Here is a 16,883-nt window from a genome sequence, read left to right on the forward strand (position 1 = left end):
TTTTATATTTAACATTGACCTAACTTGACATTAATTACCTTTTAGATTTTTTACTAGGTTAATTACGTCAATTAGATAGTAATTTAATTAACATCTAGCTAGATTTAATTGCTAAAAGAAAGTGAATATATACCATTTGGTTGAATAAGGAGAACTGCAATAGAGGAAACAAAAGAGATATCAACTCCATTATTAGACTGAAAAGACTCATAAGGCTGGTGAAGTTACTGAATATGCCTGGTGAATCTAATTTACACATATCGTTTAAGAGCACATAAATTGTTTATATTAGCTAATGTGTGTGCATTTATCTATCACCCAAGTAAGTTCTTAGGAAATAAATACTACCTGGGTGAAGTGCACATGAATAAAAATATATATATTCAAACCATAACCCTACTATATGCACTTATAAACGAACTCACGCAGCAGACAGACAGACAGATACACACATCTTTGCTCATACACATATCTGCTCCTCGAAAATCTGCTCTTCAAACTTCAGAGGAGGAAAAACAAAGCTGTACAATAAACCATCTCCTGCTCCAGCAATCATGATATTGTTAGGAAAATGAGTCCTTTAAAGTGTAATCTTAGAACATTTGGCAATAAAATAAAATATTTAATGGCTATACTCATTGAAATAGACTGACAAGTTTGGTGTAAATTTTTAAAGACGACCCATACAAGAACAACTGAGGTAGAGAGATTTACTTATAACAGTGACTTCACTTGTTTCATTGATAAAAAATATTACTCACCTCTTCTAAACCACTTATTTTCTCTTCTTTTGTTTCAACATAGCTTCTCTTAAAAAAGGAGGCGAGGGTCTCACTGACAATCAAGGGAGTATCTTCACCAACAAATGTCTCCAGGAGTTGCACAAACTGGAGCAGATTGACGGAAACACCATTGAAGGCACTCCTACCTTTTACTTCCTTATAAGACTGAATATTTCTGATAATTGAATGTAGGTCTATCAAGCAGGAAACACACCAAACAATAAAGTGAACAATTTTCTCAAAGATCCAGGAAAACATACAAGTATTTATTGTAATGGACATCTGCTATTTTTTTTTCCTATCAGGAATCCATGCTCCTTTCATGAAGACAGCACCCCTTCTTTAATTTGACCAAAAAAATCTCTCCCTCATTGTCAGTTTAGATAAAGCAGGTGGTACTGAGTCTCCTCAACCCTTTCCCAAGGATGGCCACATGATATAGGTCTAGCCAATGATTTATACATGACAGCAATGTAACACACTATAGGCCAATGAGAATTATACCCAGAACTTTTAGGGGAACTATTGGAATAAAAAAAAAAAACACACTCTTTTTATACTCTGAACTTGTAGGATGTAGGCTTAGAGATACTCTCATGGACATCTTTGTCACAGTATCAAAAAAAACAACCTAAAATTGAAAGTTACCCAGAGAGGAACGGGGCTGAGAGGCAGAGACAGTGTCCTATGGCTTTTGTTGAACCCTTGGAGTCACTGTGTCGAAAGCCAGCTGCAATTTCTACTTGCCAGTTAAATAAATTTGTAAATACCACCACTACAATCTCTTCCCCAAAGAGTCTTTAATATATTTATCTTGGCGATCAGTGTTATAACATAAAGAATATTTCATAAAATTTCAATTCAGTAACTGAAATTTTATTTATTCATTAATTTAACCATTCATGCCATTATGCCATCCATGTGAAATTTGATGTCACTTAAAAATGATCAACCATGAAGTGGATGTTTTGATTGTTTAGATTTTTAAAAAACATGGGAAAAAAAGATCATCCATGCAGTTTTTATAAATAGTAAAGCAAAATTGAAAGAAAGAAGTAAGACCGGAAGAACATAAACTAGTAGGCCGCAAGAGCTTGACCAATGTCATGCCTTTTCACCAAAATATTTTGAGGATAAAAAGTTTGTTATTTAACCCAGACTTAAATGAGAAAAAATTTGTCTGTAGGAAGAAAATAATCTTGATCTAATTAGTTCTACTACTTGTCGCTGAAAAGTAAAATGATGAAATAGTATTGCAGTCAAATATGACTACTTGTTGGAAATATCACTGTTAAATACATGGTCTATCTCAGGCTAAAAGCTATTCTTTGCTCTCTCTCTCTTGAGATTATTTTTTATAAGTCTTCAAAAACAAGCTAGACTCTCACCTGTATCACATGTTTGGATATGGAACTACTAAGGAGAGGAACGCTAGAGTGATTTCTAAAGAGTTCTAATATCTAACATCTGATTCCCTTTGTATACTTGGATCATAGCTTCGAAGCAGTTGTAGGACCATGTAATGGGAAAAAAAAACCCAACCATATACTAATGCATGTATTTTAAAGCAGAACATTCATCAATAGGTCATGCCTACTACCACCAAAAACATTCGTCTCATATGTTTAGATCCATCAGCTCAGGGACAAAATAATGCAAGGATCACACTGCTATTGTATTGTGGGTAAATCCAGTCTTTATCATGGGGTACCACAGTAAATTAAATTCATCAATTGGACTGCCATATATCCTTCTTAGTTTTGTTGTTAACATGTACCTGTGAATCTGGAGTTACCATAGATTAAGTTTGCTTGTTCCTCATCTTCACATTTGGCATACTTCTTCTCCAAGTTACAAGTCAAAAGTTCACCTATAAAATACACATTCTATAACATAGCCAACTTAACTTCACTTTCACAATATTTTTGTTCTGGAGTATAAATGAAAGGAAGATCAAATGAGTCACCTGACCATGATTTTCCTTCTATTTTGGGGGACTTGGGTTCACAGGATTTGTCTTTCTGAAGTTCCTCCTTTGCAGTTTCTAAATGGTACAAAAGAAAGTACCTATGAGTTGGACATTATGTATTCTATTAAATATGCTTAAGTTAATGAGTGAGAGAAATACCTTGCATATAGAATACTAAAAACTTTATTTCAGGTGCTCTCCAATAGATATTGTATCATAATCAACAACAATGACATCACTTAACAACTCTAGCTGTTAACAGAAGCTCTGTGACAAAAGCTATTTGTTTATGTAGCCCCAATTTGGCCATGCAAAATGAGGGCTACATTTCCTAGCTTCTATCATAGCCAGGTGTTCCTACACGCCTAAATACTGACCAATGACATGTGAAGGGAAGTGATGTGATATCTATCCTTTCTCCTTTCTCCTTACTTGTTGGTCAGAAAGAAGATATGGTTGTGAGCCATCTTGGACCATGTGGTTGGAGGAGACACAAAGTAGAAGGAGCTTGAGTCACTGCTGATTTCATGGGGCTGAGCTGTCATATAACTTTTGACTTTTGTCATATAACTTTTGGGGAAAAAACTCTTATCTTGTTTAGACACTGTTATCTTATTTTGTTTTTGTTTATCTTTTTCAGACACTGTCATTTTCAATCACTGTTACATATAGCCAAAATTATGTCCTCACTAGCATAACATCAGATTAAACAGTAACTTTGCTAATTTTTAAGCAGCATTCTTACTATGTAAGAAGAGCCAGAAATTAGTAGCTCTGTTTTGTGGAGAAATAAAGACAGTACTGAAAAAAAAAATGAAAGAAATCAAATTAGTTGATGATAGTGTAGAAACTAGAACACAGGTTACCTGTCTCTTAGGAGTTTTAAATAAGAATTTTCTTCGGGACTGTAGATTTTAGAATTAAAATGTGGAACTTTAAAAAATTATGCCTAACTGAAGTCTTAAGTGGTATTGAGAGTGACCCTCTAAAAGATAAGAATTTTTCAAAAAAGGGCATAAGTTGGTATAGATGATTCAGAATAAATGAATGAATGAATGAATGAATGAATAAATAAATAAAACGTCTTCTGCAGATAAATATTTGAAATGCAGAGTGCTTTCTGTCTTAAATGACTTTCAGAAACTCTTCTAGAACATGTCTTAGATGCAACTGAAAAAGGCAAGATCTATTTTATAGTTGAAATAGAAGAAATTTTAAAAAGTGGCTTCTAATACCAGATACCACATTTAAAACAAAAGGTCTTCTACTGCCTTTTCAGAGTTCCAATGTAAATTTCTCTATGTAACATTACTAGATTTCTTCCTTACAAATGGGCTCCTAGGGCAAAAGGAATTCTAGATAAGTTGACAATGGAGGCTTTCTGGTTTGCATTTAATTGATGGTTCAAGGTCTAGATTTATACTGAGTAGCAAAATATGTCTGAGGTTTGCATGACCTGATATGCCAAAAAATGCTAATTGAAATGTATTTTCTGAAAAGACTTTAAAAACCATTCCACAAAACAGGGAGCTAATGTTGTAGGAGAACTGCCTTACTACCTGAAAGATGATCTTTTTTACTTAATATTCTATCTTCCTCTTGTAGTTCAGAAATCATGAATAGTTCCTCCACATATACTTGCTCCTGAGGCCTCTCTTCCTGTGGAGGGATTTCAATGTTCTCAAAGTGAGTAGCCTCCCTAAACTTTTCACTTGATCGTGAAGTTGAGTCTATGTCCTGTTGTTCTAGAATTGTCCCTCTGGGTGGTTCTTGTTCTTCAGTTGACTCTTTTTGTGGTTCTTCTAATACTGACTCTCTGTGTAATCCTTTGTGTGATCCTTTTCGTGTTACTGACTCTCTGTGTGAGCCTTCTTCTGTAATCGACCCTCTGCGTGGTCCTTGTTCTGCAATTGACCCTTTGTGTGTTCCTTTTCGTTGTATTGACCCTCTACGCGACTCTTCTATTATTGACCCACTTTGTGGTCCTTGTTCTACTAATGACCCTCTACGTGACTCTTCTGCGATTGACCCTTTTTGTGGTCCTTGTTCTACCACTGACCCTCTAGGTGACTCTTCTGCGAATGACCCTTTTTGTGGTCCTTGTTCTACCAATGACCCTCTACGTGACTCTTCTGCAATTGACCCTCTTTGTGGTCCTTGTTCTACCAATGACCCTCTACGTGACTCTTCTGCGATTGACCCTCGTTGTGATCCTTGTTCTATTACTGAGTCTCTATGTAATCTTTGTTCTGAAGTTGATCCTCTGTGTGTTCCTCGTCCCATTGTTGACCCTTTGCCTTGTCCTTGTTCTGTTACTGATTCTCTGTACAGTTCTTGTTCTCCAGCTGACTCTGTATCTTGTCCTTCAGTTGAAATTTTGTTTGATTCTTGTCTTGCAGTTGTCTCTCTCTGCCATTCTGGTAGGCTTGGGGGTAGTGTCGATTTTCTATGTGTATCATGTTTATATTGATCTTCCAAATTTTCTAACAATTTATTTTGAGTTTTGCTAGCATGTTTTTCAGAAAGTAATGTATCCGTCTCCAAGAGCACATTGTCAAAGTCTTCATAAATGTGTTTTTGATTATCCATGTCTCCCCAAAACTCAGGCAAGTCTATTTCTTCGAATTCAACGAATGGCCCTAATACAGAAAACAAAACATTTACCTAAAAAATTGATCTTGTAATTCAGAATCGGAGCAAGTAAATTAATACAAAAAATTGAGCACAGTGATTATAATATAAGCCTATTGCTTCAAGTAAATATTAATTACCTTTTCCTGTAATGCAATAAAAAGCAAAAAGGTATCCAAAGGAACATAAAAGATGCTCCCTGTTGTGAGTTAAAAATCATCCTTTCCTAAAAGGCACGGTTTTAAAAACAAACGTGATTCCTCTTTGCTAGTTGGAGAGTTGCCTAAACTTCTAAGGCAAATAGAATTTAATCTTTACTCTTGGTCCACCCATAACAAAGCTAGCAGAGGGATGAGGAAGTTACACATGTCTTCCACCTTAAATACCCTTTCAGTATCTACAATTTCAAAATAAAAGCAAATCTCTATCCATGATAATCTTTCAGTGGTCTATTTTTTCCCAATGTTTATTTTCTCTCCCTTCCTACTTCCCTACCTTTCTATCTCCTTCATTCCTCAATTCTTTTTCTCCACAACTTATGTGGACACCTACTTCAGAATTCTAGGGAAAGATTGGATAGTATTCGCCAGAATCCCAGTGTTAAAAAACAACAACAGCAATAAGAACAGAATAACCCTGAAGTAAAGGACTATAGAGAGTGGGACCATACCATAAAACTATCCCTCTCTCTCCTAAAACATTTAGTATTTAAGCTAAATTGTGATTCCCATAGTTTTCAGAATATTCTATGTATATCACTCACAGATTTTTGAGTATGCGAGTAATACATTTTCACACAGAAATAAAATATTGACATTCTTTGGAAAACCTATCCATTCAAAGACTTTCTCTTTAAAAAAATAAAAATAAAATCCATAGTTTTGTTTGTTTTGGTAGTGATATGAAAAAGGTATTTCACTGTATAAGTACAGCAAAGGCATACAAATAAAATGCTTGGGAGGAGGAAACATTTTTCTTAGAAATCTTAGAATTCTAAGTTGGACATTAAAACTGGAAAATTTACCATTACCAACTTAAGTTCTAAAGCATTCAAATTATTACTAAAACACTTCTTCATTTGAATGAAACAAAAATTGAGTTTTACCTAAGTTCTAGCTTGACAACTTTTAGTTTTGAACTGTAGTGAAAAAATCATCCCATTTGGTGAAGAGCAAGGGGAATTTTGTGGGGAATGAATGACGATATAGCTGTCATGATCTAGGAAATGTATGTAAAGAAATTCCACAGAAGTAGAATGACCTTGTATTACCATATTAGTGTACTGTATCATTCTGGTTTAAGCATATTCCCTCTGAGTGGCACTTACATTGTCTTGGGTTTCGAAGTAAACTTCTAAGCCTTTTTGAACTTTGGTCATAGAATGTTTCCAACAAGGCCAATGTCCTCTGCCGATTCAAAAACCCTACCTAAGCAGAAAGTTTGCAATTAGTTGTTATGGGAAATTTGAGATTTTTATGTAGGTGGAATATGGCTTATTGAAGGATTTATCATCAACACCACCGTCATCATCATGTACATAAAAGCCAAAGGGTCAAAATCAAGAAAGCTATAACTTGCCTCTTTAGGGTTATACTCTCCTTCTCCAATCTGTGACATTTCAAAATGCCTTGCACTTAATAGAGGTTCAACATACATTCATTGTTAATGACTTAATTGTTAAATCCAATGTACGATGTTCATTTCTTTGCTAATCTGACCTGAATATGACACTTGGAACAATTAACTACTCCCTGCTTGCTCTTATTTTGCTTTGTTTTTATATTGGGAAAACTTTTAATTACTGAAAAATAAGAAAATAATAAAAGTAACATTTGTGTTGTCAACACCCAAAAGTGATGATTGTTAACATTTTCTGTACACATTTTAAAAATATATAACTGATAGTATAGTATATGTGTCCACCTTAAGACTGTTTTTAAATATGAACATTGAGATCTGATTCATGTATGTAAAGAAATATATTTTATTCCTTTGACTGCTGTATGGTATTCTATAATATGAAAACATCATAATTTTAAAAAACATCTCTCTTTAATGGCCATTTAGGTCATTTTGAGTATTTTGATGACAAAATAATGCTGCAATAAATATCCTTATATACATCTCCTGCATATATGTATAAACATTTCCCTAGGGTAAATTACTAGAAGGACAACAAATGGATTGTACACTACGTGCATTTTCAACTTTAGTAGTTCTTGCCAAATTGCTCCACAAAATACTTATATCAATATACAGTCTCACCATTACTGAATGAGAATATCATTACTCCATATTCATCCAATTTTAACTTGATATTGTTAAAATTCATAATTTTTCCCAATCTGATGGATAAAACCTTATATATTTTAATTTGCATTTCCTTGATTATTAGCGATGTTAAGTATATTTTCATATGTTTATTTTATATTGGGGTGTCTTCATCTATGAATGGCTTTTTCATATCTTTTTCCCTTTTTCAGCTAGGAAGAGTTGTCTATTTCTTATTAATTTGTAAATCTTTAATAATGATTATTCTGTTATTTATATAGTAAATATCCTTTGTAAGCTTATTTCTTAGTTTTTAATTTTAATATTGGTGAGTTTAGCCATATTGATGTTTTTAATTTTGAGGTAGTCAAATGTATCAATTTGACCTCTATGGTTTGTGCTTATTAGGAGTATTCTTTAGGAAATATTACCTATACTGAGGTCAAAAGATATGCTCTATATTTGCTTCTAAAATTTTTAAAATTTGTTTTCCACATCTAGATCACTGATCATATGGGACTTACTTCTTCTTCTTAATGATGTTAAAATACAATTTTATATTTTTTCCCATGTGGAAAGCTAATATCCCAATATCAATTATTGATTACTCCTTGTCACCATTTTTATTGCACTCATGTTATACTCTAAATTTCCACATTCTCATGGATCTGATGCCAGGATCAATATTCTGTTGGTATAACTTTATTTTTAAAAATCAGGGAAATTCACTCTTAGGGCTTCCGGACTCACTCATTCTGAGCTCCGGCACTGGAACAGCAGCTTAAAAAACACCAAGGACATATGAAAAGGAACTGAATTGTCTGGCTTCGAGGAGAGGTCTGGAGGAGCAGCTTTCTCCCAGACAGATGTCCTGGCAGAATTTATTGTTCCTTCGTTGAGCCCTCCCCATTCCCTGCATGCAGATGCAGGCAGCTGCCATTGTTGATCTTAATCAGGGTAACACCAGTCACTCCACCCTGATGATTCCCTGAGACTCCTACTCCATTCTACATGTAGGCCCACCCAAGTCACCTTCAGTGGCTTTTCCACATAAATGGCCTGTCTTGGCTCATGCTGTGGACTTTCCTGAAATCTCAAACCCAAACAAGCAGCACCTGGACTTGGAATGCCCCATACTTCTCACTGAGGAGCCCTAAGCCTGGCCCAGGTTCGTGGCTTGGCCTCTCAAGGCACCTCCAAGCCCAGTGTCGGTGGTGGCCATATGTGGATTGCTAGGTGACCCCAGGCAGGGCACAGGCTGTGGTGGACCTTGGAGTCCCTCACAGGAGCCCTTCACAGGAGACTGCAAGGCTGGCATACCTTGTGGCTGGCTTCAGACAGAGCCAGAGCACCACCTGGGGCTGTATCCAATGATGAAACATCAAAAGGCAGATTGGTAAGGCACAGAGCTGCTCATGAGGTCAGCTCCTAACTGGCTAGTCCTCACAACAAATCATCTGAGGGTCAATTCCTCTCACTAACATGCAAAGAGCAACCAAGGATCAATTACAACAGAAGGACACATAAATCCACACAAGGGACACACTTGGAGCACCCAGATCAGGTGACCAGGGAAGACTGCACCACTGGGCCCCAAAGGATACCTACTATATAAGGTCACTAAGACCAAGAGACAATAGGACTAAGACCAAGAGACATAAGAACCCTAATGAATACATAGAAACAAACACAGAGAAGTAGTTAACATGGAGAGACAAAGAAATATGTCCTAAATGAAACTACAGAACAAAACTCCAGAAAAAGAACTAAACAAAATGGAGACAAGCAATCTACTAGATGCAGAGTTCAAAACACTGGTTATAAAAATGCTCAATGATCTCAGTGGGAACTTCAACAAAGAGATAGGAATCATACAAATAGAGACAGAAAACATTTTTAAAAGAGTCATAAATGAAGAATGCAATACCTGAAATGAAGAATACATTAGAAGGAATCAATAGTAGCAGAGAATCAAATCAGTAATTTGGAAGATAAGGTAGCAGAAAAGACCCAATCAGAACAGTAAAAAGAAAAAAAGTCTGAAAAGATGAGGATAGTTTAAGAGGCCTATGAGACAACAGCAAGTGTACCAACATTCACATTATAGGGGTACCAGAGAAGAAGAGAGAGAATTGAAAATCTATTTGAAAAAATCATGATGGAAAACTTCTCTACCCAGGCAAACTATCATTTAGAATTGAAGGACAGATAAAGAGCTTCCCAGACAAGAAAAAGCTAAAGAAGTTCATCAATACCAAACCAGAAAAAAATTAAAAATATGAATAATAAATGGCAACAACTACATGTCTACCCATAATTACTTTAAATGTAAGTGGATTAAATTTCCAATCAACAAACATAGGGTAGCTGAGTGGATAAGAAAATAAAACCCTTACATATGTTGCCTACAAGAGACTCACTTTAGATTGAAAAACAGACACAGACTGCAAGTAAAGGGATGGAAAAAATATTTTATGAAAATGGAAACAAACCAAAAAAATCTAGGGTGGCAGTACTTATACCAGACAAAATAAACTTTAAAACAAAGTTTATAACAAGAGACTATGAAGGACCCAATAATCCCACCTCTGGATATTTACCCAAAAAACCCAAAACACTAATTCTAAAAGGCATGCATCCTTATGTTTATTGCAGCATCATTTACAGTAGCCAAGATATGGAAGCAACCTAAATTTCCATCAATAAATGAATGGATAAAGAAGAAGTGGTCCATATATACAATGGAATATTACTCAACCATAATAAAAGAATAAATTTTTGCCATCTGCAAAAACATGAATGGACATAGAGGGTATTGTTCTGAGTGCAGTAAGTCAGACAGAGGAAGACAAATACCATATGATTTCACTTACAAGTGAAACCTAAAACAAAACAGAAACAATCTCATAGATACAGAGAACATTTTGATAATTCCCAGATAGGAGGGGGTTGAGGAGTGAGTGGAAAAGGGGAAAGGATTAAGAAGTACAAATTGGTAGTTACAAAATAGTCATGGGGATGTAAAGTATAGTATTAGGGATACGGTCAATAATATTGTAACTATGTATGGTGTCAGATGGATATTAGATTTATCAGGGTGATCACTTTGTAAGTTATATAAATTTTAATCACCATATTGTACACCTGAAACTCATGCAATATTATATGCTAACTATAATTTAAAAATAAAATAAAATCATTTTCAGAAAATAAGAGAAATTCTCCCCATGTTTTCCTTTTTAAAATTGTTTTAGCGTTATTTGGACTTTTATTTTTCTATATAATTTTTAAAAGCTAACTCTCTTTTAAAAAAATACAAACACAGTGACCCTAACTTCTTTAAAAAAAAAATACAAAATACAAACACAGGGATACACTAAAGTAGTTCTAAAGAGAAATTCATGACAATACAGGCATATCTCAGAAATCAAGAAATATCTTAAATAAACAATCTAAACTTACACCTAAAGAGGCTAGAAAAAGAACAGCAAACAAACACTAAAGTAAGTATAAGAAGGCAAATAATAAAGATCAGAGTGGAAATAAATGAAATGGAGTCTATAAAACAAATACAAAGGATCAATGAAACCAAGAGATGACTCTCTGAAAAGGCAAACAAAATTGACAAACCTTTAACTATACTCATCAAGAAAAAGAGATAGAGGACCCAAATAAATAAAATCAGAAATTAAAGAGAAGTGACAACTGACTCCACAGAAATACAAAAGATTTGAAGAAAATAGTGCGAACACTTATATGCCAACAAATTGGACAATCTGGAAGAAATGGATACATTCCAAGTAACATACAATCTTCTAAGAGTGAGTCAAGAGAAACAGAAAATCCGAGCAGACTGATTACTACAAATGAAATCCAATCGGAAATCCAAAAAACTTCCAGTAAACAGAAGTTCTGTACCAGATGGCTTCACAGGCGAATTTTACAAAACATTCAAAGAATTAATACCTATTCTTCTCAAACTATTCCAAAAATTTCAAGAGAAGGGAAAACTCTCAAGCTCATTTGATGAGGCCACGATTACTCTGATTCCAAAACCAGACAAAGACATTACAAAAAAAAAGTTATAGGCCATTATTCCTGATGAACATAGATGGAAAAGCTTCAATAAAATATTAGCAAACCAAATTCAGCAATATATTAAAAAGATCATACACCACAATCAAGTGGGACTTATTCCTGGGATGCAAGGTTAGTTCAATATCCGCAAAGCAATTAATGCGATACACCACATAAACAAAATGAAAGATAAAAATCATATGATCATATCAATAGATGCAGAAAAAGCATTTCACAAAATCCAGCATCCATTTATGACAAAAACTCTCAGTAAAACTGGGAATAAAGGAAATACTCAAAGTGATGAAAAGCATGGTACTGGCATAAAAATAAACATATAGTTCAATGGAACAGAAGAGAGAGCCTAGAAATAAACCCATGCCTATATGGTCATTTAATCTTTAACGAAAGAAGGAAGAATATCCTATGGGTAAAGATAGTCTATGCAATAAATGGTGCTGAGAAAACTAAAAGGATATGTGCAAAATAATGAAACTTGACCATCCTTTTACATCATATACAAGAATAAACTCAAAATGGATTATGCTGAAACAAAAGACCTGAAACCATTAAACTCCTAGAATAAAATATAGGCAGAAAACTCTTTGGCATTGTTCTTAGTAATATTTTTTCTGATATATCTCCTCGGACAAGGGGAACATAAGAAAAAATATGTAAATAAATAAATGGGGCTACTTTAAACTAAAATATTCATGCACAGCAAAGGAAACCATAAACAAAATGGAAATACAGCCTACTGAATGAGAGAAGATATTTGCCAATGATACATCTGATCAGGGGTTAATATCCAAAATCTCTAAAGAACGCATAAAACTTAACACACACATACACAAAAATCCTATTAAAAATTGGGCAAAGGCCTTGAATCAGCATTTCTCCATAGAGGACATACAGATCACCAAGAGACATATGAAAAGATGCTCAACATCACTAATCATCAGAGAAATGCAAATTAAAACCACAATAAGATATCACATCACACCTGTCAAAAAGGCTATCATCAATAAATCAGATAACAACAAATGTTGGTGAGGATGTAAAGAAAAGAGAACCCTCATGCACTGTTGGTGGGATTGTAAATTGGTCCAGCCACTATGGAAAACAATATAAAGTTTCCTCAGAAAGGTAAAAGTAGAACTATATGACCCAGTAATTCTACTTCTGGGTATTTATCCAAAGAAACCAAAAACTACTTTGAAAAGACATATGCACAAAAAACTAATTTGAAAAGACATATGCACCCCTGTGTTCACTGTAGCACTATTTACAATAACCAAGATCTGGAAGCAACCTAAGTGCCCATCAATAGGTGATTGCATAAAGAAAAAGTGGTGCACATATACAATGGAATATTACTCAGCCATAAATAAAATGAAATTTCACCATTTGCAAAAACAGGGATGGACCTAGAGGGTATTATGCTAAGTGAAATAAGTCAGACAGCAAAAGACAAATACTATATCATTTCACTTATATGTGGAACCTAGGGAGCAAATTAAATGAATAAACAAAATGAAAACAGACTCAGATACAGAGAACAAACTGGTGATTGCCAGATGGGAGGGTAGTTGGGGACTGGGGCTTCTTCCCTATTAAGAAGTACAAATTGGTAGTTACAGAATAGTTAAGGGGAAATAAAGTACAGCATAAGGAATATTACTATAACTACCAAATTGTCTACTATATTTGTGTCTGTTTTTGGTTAGTTTGTTCTTTTTGTTCCTTAGATTCCACATGTAAGTGAAATCATATGGTATGTATCTTTCTCTTTCTCACTTATCTCACTCAGCATAATAATCTCTAGGTCCATCTATGTCATTGTAAATGGTAGGATTTCATTTCTTTATAATGGCTGAGTAATAATATTCCATTGTATATATGAACCATAATTTCTTTATCCAATCATCTGTTGATGGACAAATTGCTTCCATATCTAGGCAATTATAAATTGTGCTACTATGAATATTGAGGTGCATAGATCTTTATGAATTATTATTTTGTTTTTCTTTGAATAAGTACCCAGAACTGTAATTGCTGGGTCAAAAGGCATGTCCATTTTAAATTTTTTGAGAAATTTCTATATTGTTTTCCATAGCAGCTGTACCAATTTGCAATCTCATCAACAGTGTACGAGGGTTCCCTTTTCTCCCCATCCTCACCAACACTTTTTTTTTTGACTTGTTGATGATAGCCATTCTGACAGGTGTGAGGTGATATCTCATCATGATTTTAATTTGCATTTCTCTGATGATTAGCGACCTTGAGCATCTTTTCATATGTCTATTAGCCATCTGTATTTCCTCTTTGGAGAGGTATCTGTTCAGGTCTTTTGCTCATTTTTTAATTAGATTGTTTTGTTGTTGTTGAGTTGTATGAGTTCTTTATATATTTTGGATATTAACCCCTTATCAGATGTATCATTAGCGAATATCTTCTCCCAAACAGTCGGTTGCCTTTTTGTTTTGTCGATGGTTTCCTTTGCTGTACAAAAACTTTTTAGTTTGATATAGTCCTATTTGTGTAATTTTTCTTTTTGTTGCCCAAGGAGATATATCTGAAAAGAAATTCCTGTTAGTAATATCAGAGAGTTTACTGTCTATGTTTTCTTTTAGAAGTTTTATGGTTTCAGGTCTTACATTTAAGTCTAATCCGTTTTGAGTTTATTCTTGTATATGGTATAAGAAAGTGTTCAAGCTTCATTTTTTAGCATGTATCTGTCCAATTTTCCCAACCCCATTTATTGAAGAGACCATCTTTACTCCATTGTATATTCTTGTCTCCTTTGTCATATAATAAGTGAACATATAGGCATGGATTTATTTCTGGGCTCTCTATTCTGTTCCATCGATCAATGTATCTGTTTTTATGCCAGTACCATGCTGTTTTGATTACTGTAGGCTTATAGTATAGTTTGATAACAGGTAGTGTGATACCTCCAACTTTATTCTTCTTTATCAAGATTGATGTGGCTATTTGGGTTTTTTTATGGCTCCATATAAATTTTAGGATTATTGTTCGAGCTCTCTGAAAAATGCCATTGATATTTGGGGGCACTGAATCTATAGATTGCTTTGGATAGAATGGCCTCTTTAATGGTGTTGATTCTTCCTACCCATGAACATGGTATATGCTTCCATTTTTTTGTATCTTCTTCAATTTCTTTTTTCAATGACTTATAATTTTCTGAAAACAAGTCTTTTATCCTCTTGGTCAATTTGATTCCCAAGTATTTTATAGTTTTCAACACAATTGTAAATGGGATTGTTTTCTTAATTTCTCTTTCTGGAAGTTCATCATTGGTATATAAAAATTCCACTGACTTCTGAATATTTATTTTGTAACTGCTAGTTTACTGAATTCATTAATCAGTTATAACAGTTTTTTTTTGTGGAATCTTTAGGGTTCTCTATATATAGAATCATGTTGTTGGCAAATAACAAGAGTTTTACTTCTTCCTTTCCAATTCGAATGCTTTTTATTTCTCTTTCTTGTCTTATTGCTGTGGCTAAAACTTCCAACACAATGTTGAAGCGGAGTGGTGAAAGTGAGCATCCTTTTCTTGTTCTTGATCTTAAGGAAAATGCTTTTAGCCTTTCCCCATTGAGTATGATGTTAGCCGTAGGTTTCTCATATATGGCCTTTATTATGTTGAGGTTTGTTCCCTCTATTCCCACTTTGCTGAGAGTTTGTATGACAAATGGATGCTGGATTTCATCAAATGCCTTTTCTGCAGCTATTGATATGATTATATGGTTTTCATCTTTTGTTTTGTCAATGTGCTGTATCACATTAACTGGTTTTCAGATATCGTACCAACCTTACATCCCAGGAATAAATCCAACTTGATCATGGTGTATGATATTTTTAATGTTTTGCTGAATTTGGTTTGCTAATATTTTATTGAGGATTTTTGTATCAATGTTCATAAGAGGTATCGGCCTATAGTTTTCTTTTTTGTAACATCTTTGTCTGGTTTTGGAATCCAAGTAATGATTCCATTTGAATCAAGGTGGCCTCACAAAAGGAGTTAGGGAGCCTTTCCTCTTCTTGAATTTTTTGGAATAGTTTGAGAAGAATAGGTGATAATTCTTCTTTGAATGTTTGGTAAAATTCGCCTATGAAGCCATCTGGTCCAAGACTCATGTTTTTTGGGAGATTTTTGATTACTGATTCTATTTCCTTGGTGGTAATCAGTCGGTTCAGATTTTCTGTTTCTTCTTGACTCAGTCTTGGGAGATTGTATGTTTCTAAAAATGTATCCATTTCTTCCAGATTGTCCATCCAATTCATTGGCATATAATTGCTTGTAGTATTTTCTTATGATCCATTGTATTTCTGTGGAGTCCGTGGTTATTTCTCCTCTTTCATTTCTGATTTTATCTATTTGAGTCCTCTCTCTTTTTTCTTTGATGAGTCTGGTTAAGGGTCTGTCAATTTTGTTTATCCTCTCAAAGGACCAGTTCTTGATTTCCTTAATCTCTGTATTGTTTTTCTAGATTCTATTTCATTTATTTCCGTTTTGATCTTTATTATTTCCTTCCTTTTATTCACTTTGGGCTCTGTTTGCTTTTCTTTTTCTAGTTCTTTTAGTTGTAAGGTTAGATTGTTTATTTAAGCTTTTCCTTGTTTCTTGAAGTAGGTTCTGTATTACTATGAATTTCCTTCTTAGGACTGCTTTCACTGTGTCCCATAGATTTTGAGTCATTGTGTTTTCATTTTCATTTGTCTCTAGGTATCTTTTGATTTCTTCTTTGATCTCATTAAGAACTCATTCATTGTTTAGTAGCATGCCATTTAGTAGCATGTCATTTAGTGTTTGTGTATTTTCCAGTATTTTTCTTGTAGTTGATTTCCAGTTTTACACCATTGTGATCAGAGAAGACAGTTAATACAATTTCAATCTTCCTAAATTTACTGAGACTTGATTTGTGTCCTAAAATGTGGTCTGTTCTTGAAAATGTTCCATGTGCATTTGAAAAGAATGTATATTTTGCTGCTTTAGGGTAAAATGCTTTGAAAATATCTATTAAATACATATGTTCTAGTGTCTCTTTTAGGCCCATTGTTTCCTTGTTGATTTTTTGCCTGGAAGATCTGTCCATTGGTGTCAATGAGGTGTTAAAGTCTCCTAC

At 34.2% G+C, this 16,883-nt stretch overlaps 1 protein-coding gene across 1 annotated transcript in view; it reads right to left on the bottom strand.

Moving 5' to 3' along the window:
• Positions 1-16,883, bottom strand: part of EFCAB5 (EF-hand calcium binding domain 5) — a 110,825-nt gene that overhangs the window by 33,722 nt on the left and 60,220 nt on the right. Inside the window, exons 12-17 of the mRNA XM_036223339.1 lie at positions 6,710-6,809; positions 4,880-5,390; positions 4,311-4,726; positions 2,749-2,826; positions 2,560-2,652; positions 762-976 (exon numbers count right to left, since the gene is read on the bottom strand). Of these exons, the coding sequence (XP_036079232.1) occupies positions 762-976; positions 2,560-2,652; positions 2,749-2,826; positions 4,311-4,726; positions 4,880-5,390; positions 6,710-6,809 (1,413 nt within the window). The remainder of the gene's footprint in view (positions 1-761; positions 977-2,559; positions 2,653-2,748; positions 2,827-4,310; positions 4,727-4,879; positions 5,391-6,709; positions 6,810-16,883) is intronic.

Source organism: Rousettus aegyptiacus, unplaced genomic scaffold (assembly GCF_014176215.1).
Source record: "Rousettus aegyptiacus isolate mRouAeg1 unplaced genomic scaffold, mRouAeg1.p scaffold_m13_p_6, whole genome shotgun sequence".
Taxonomy (NCBI): Eukaryota; Metazoa; Chordata; class Mammalia; order Chiroptera; family Pteropodidae; genus Rousettus; species Rousettus aegyptiacus.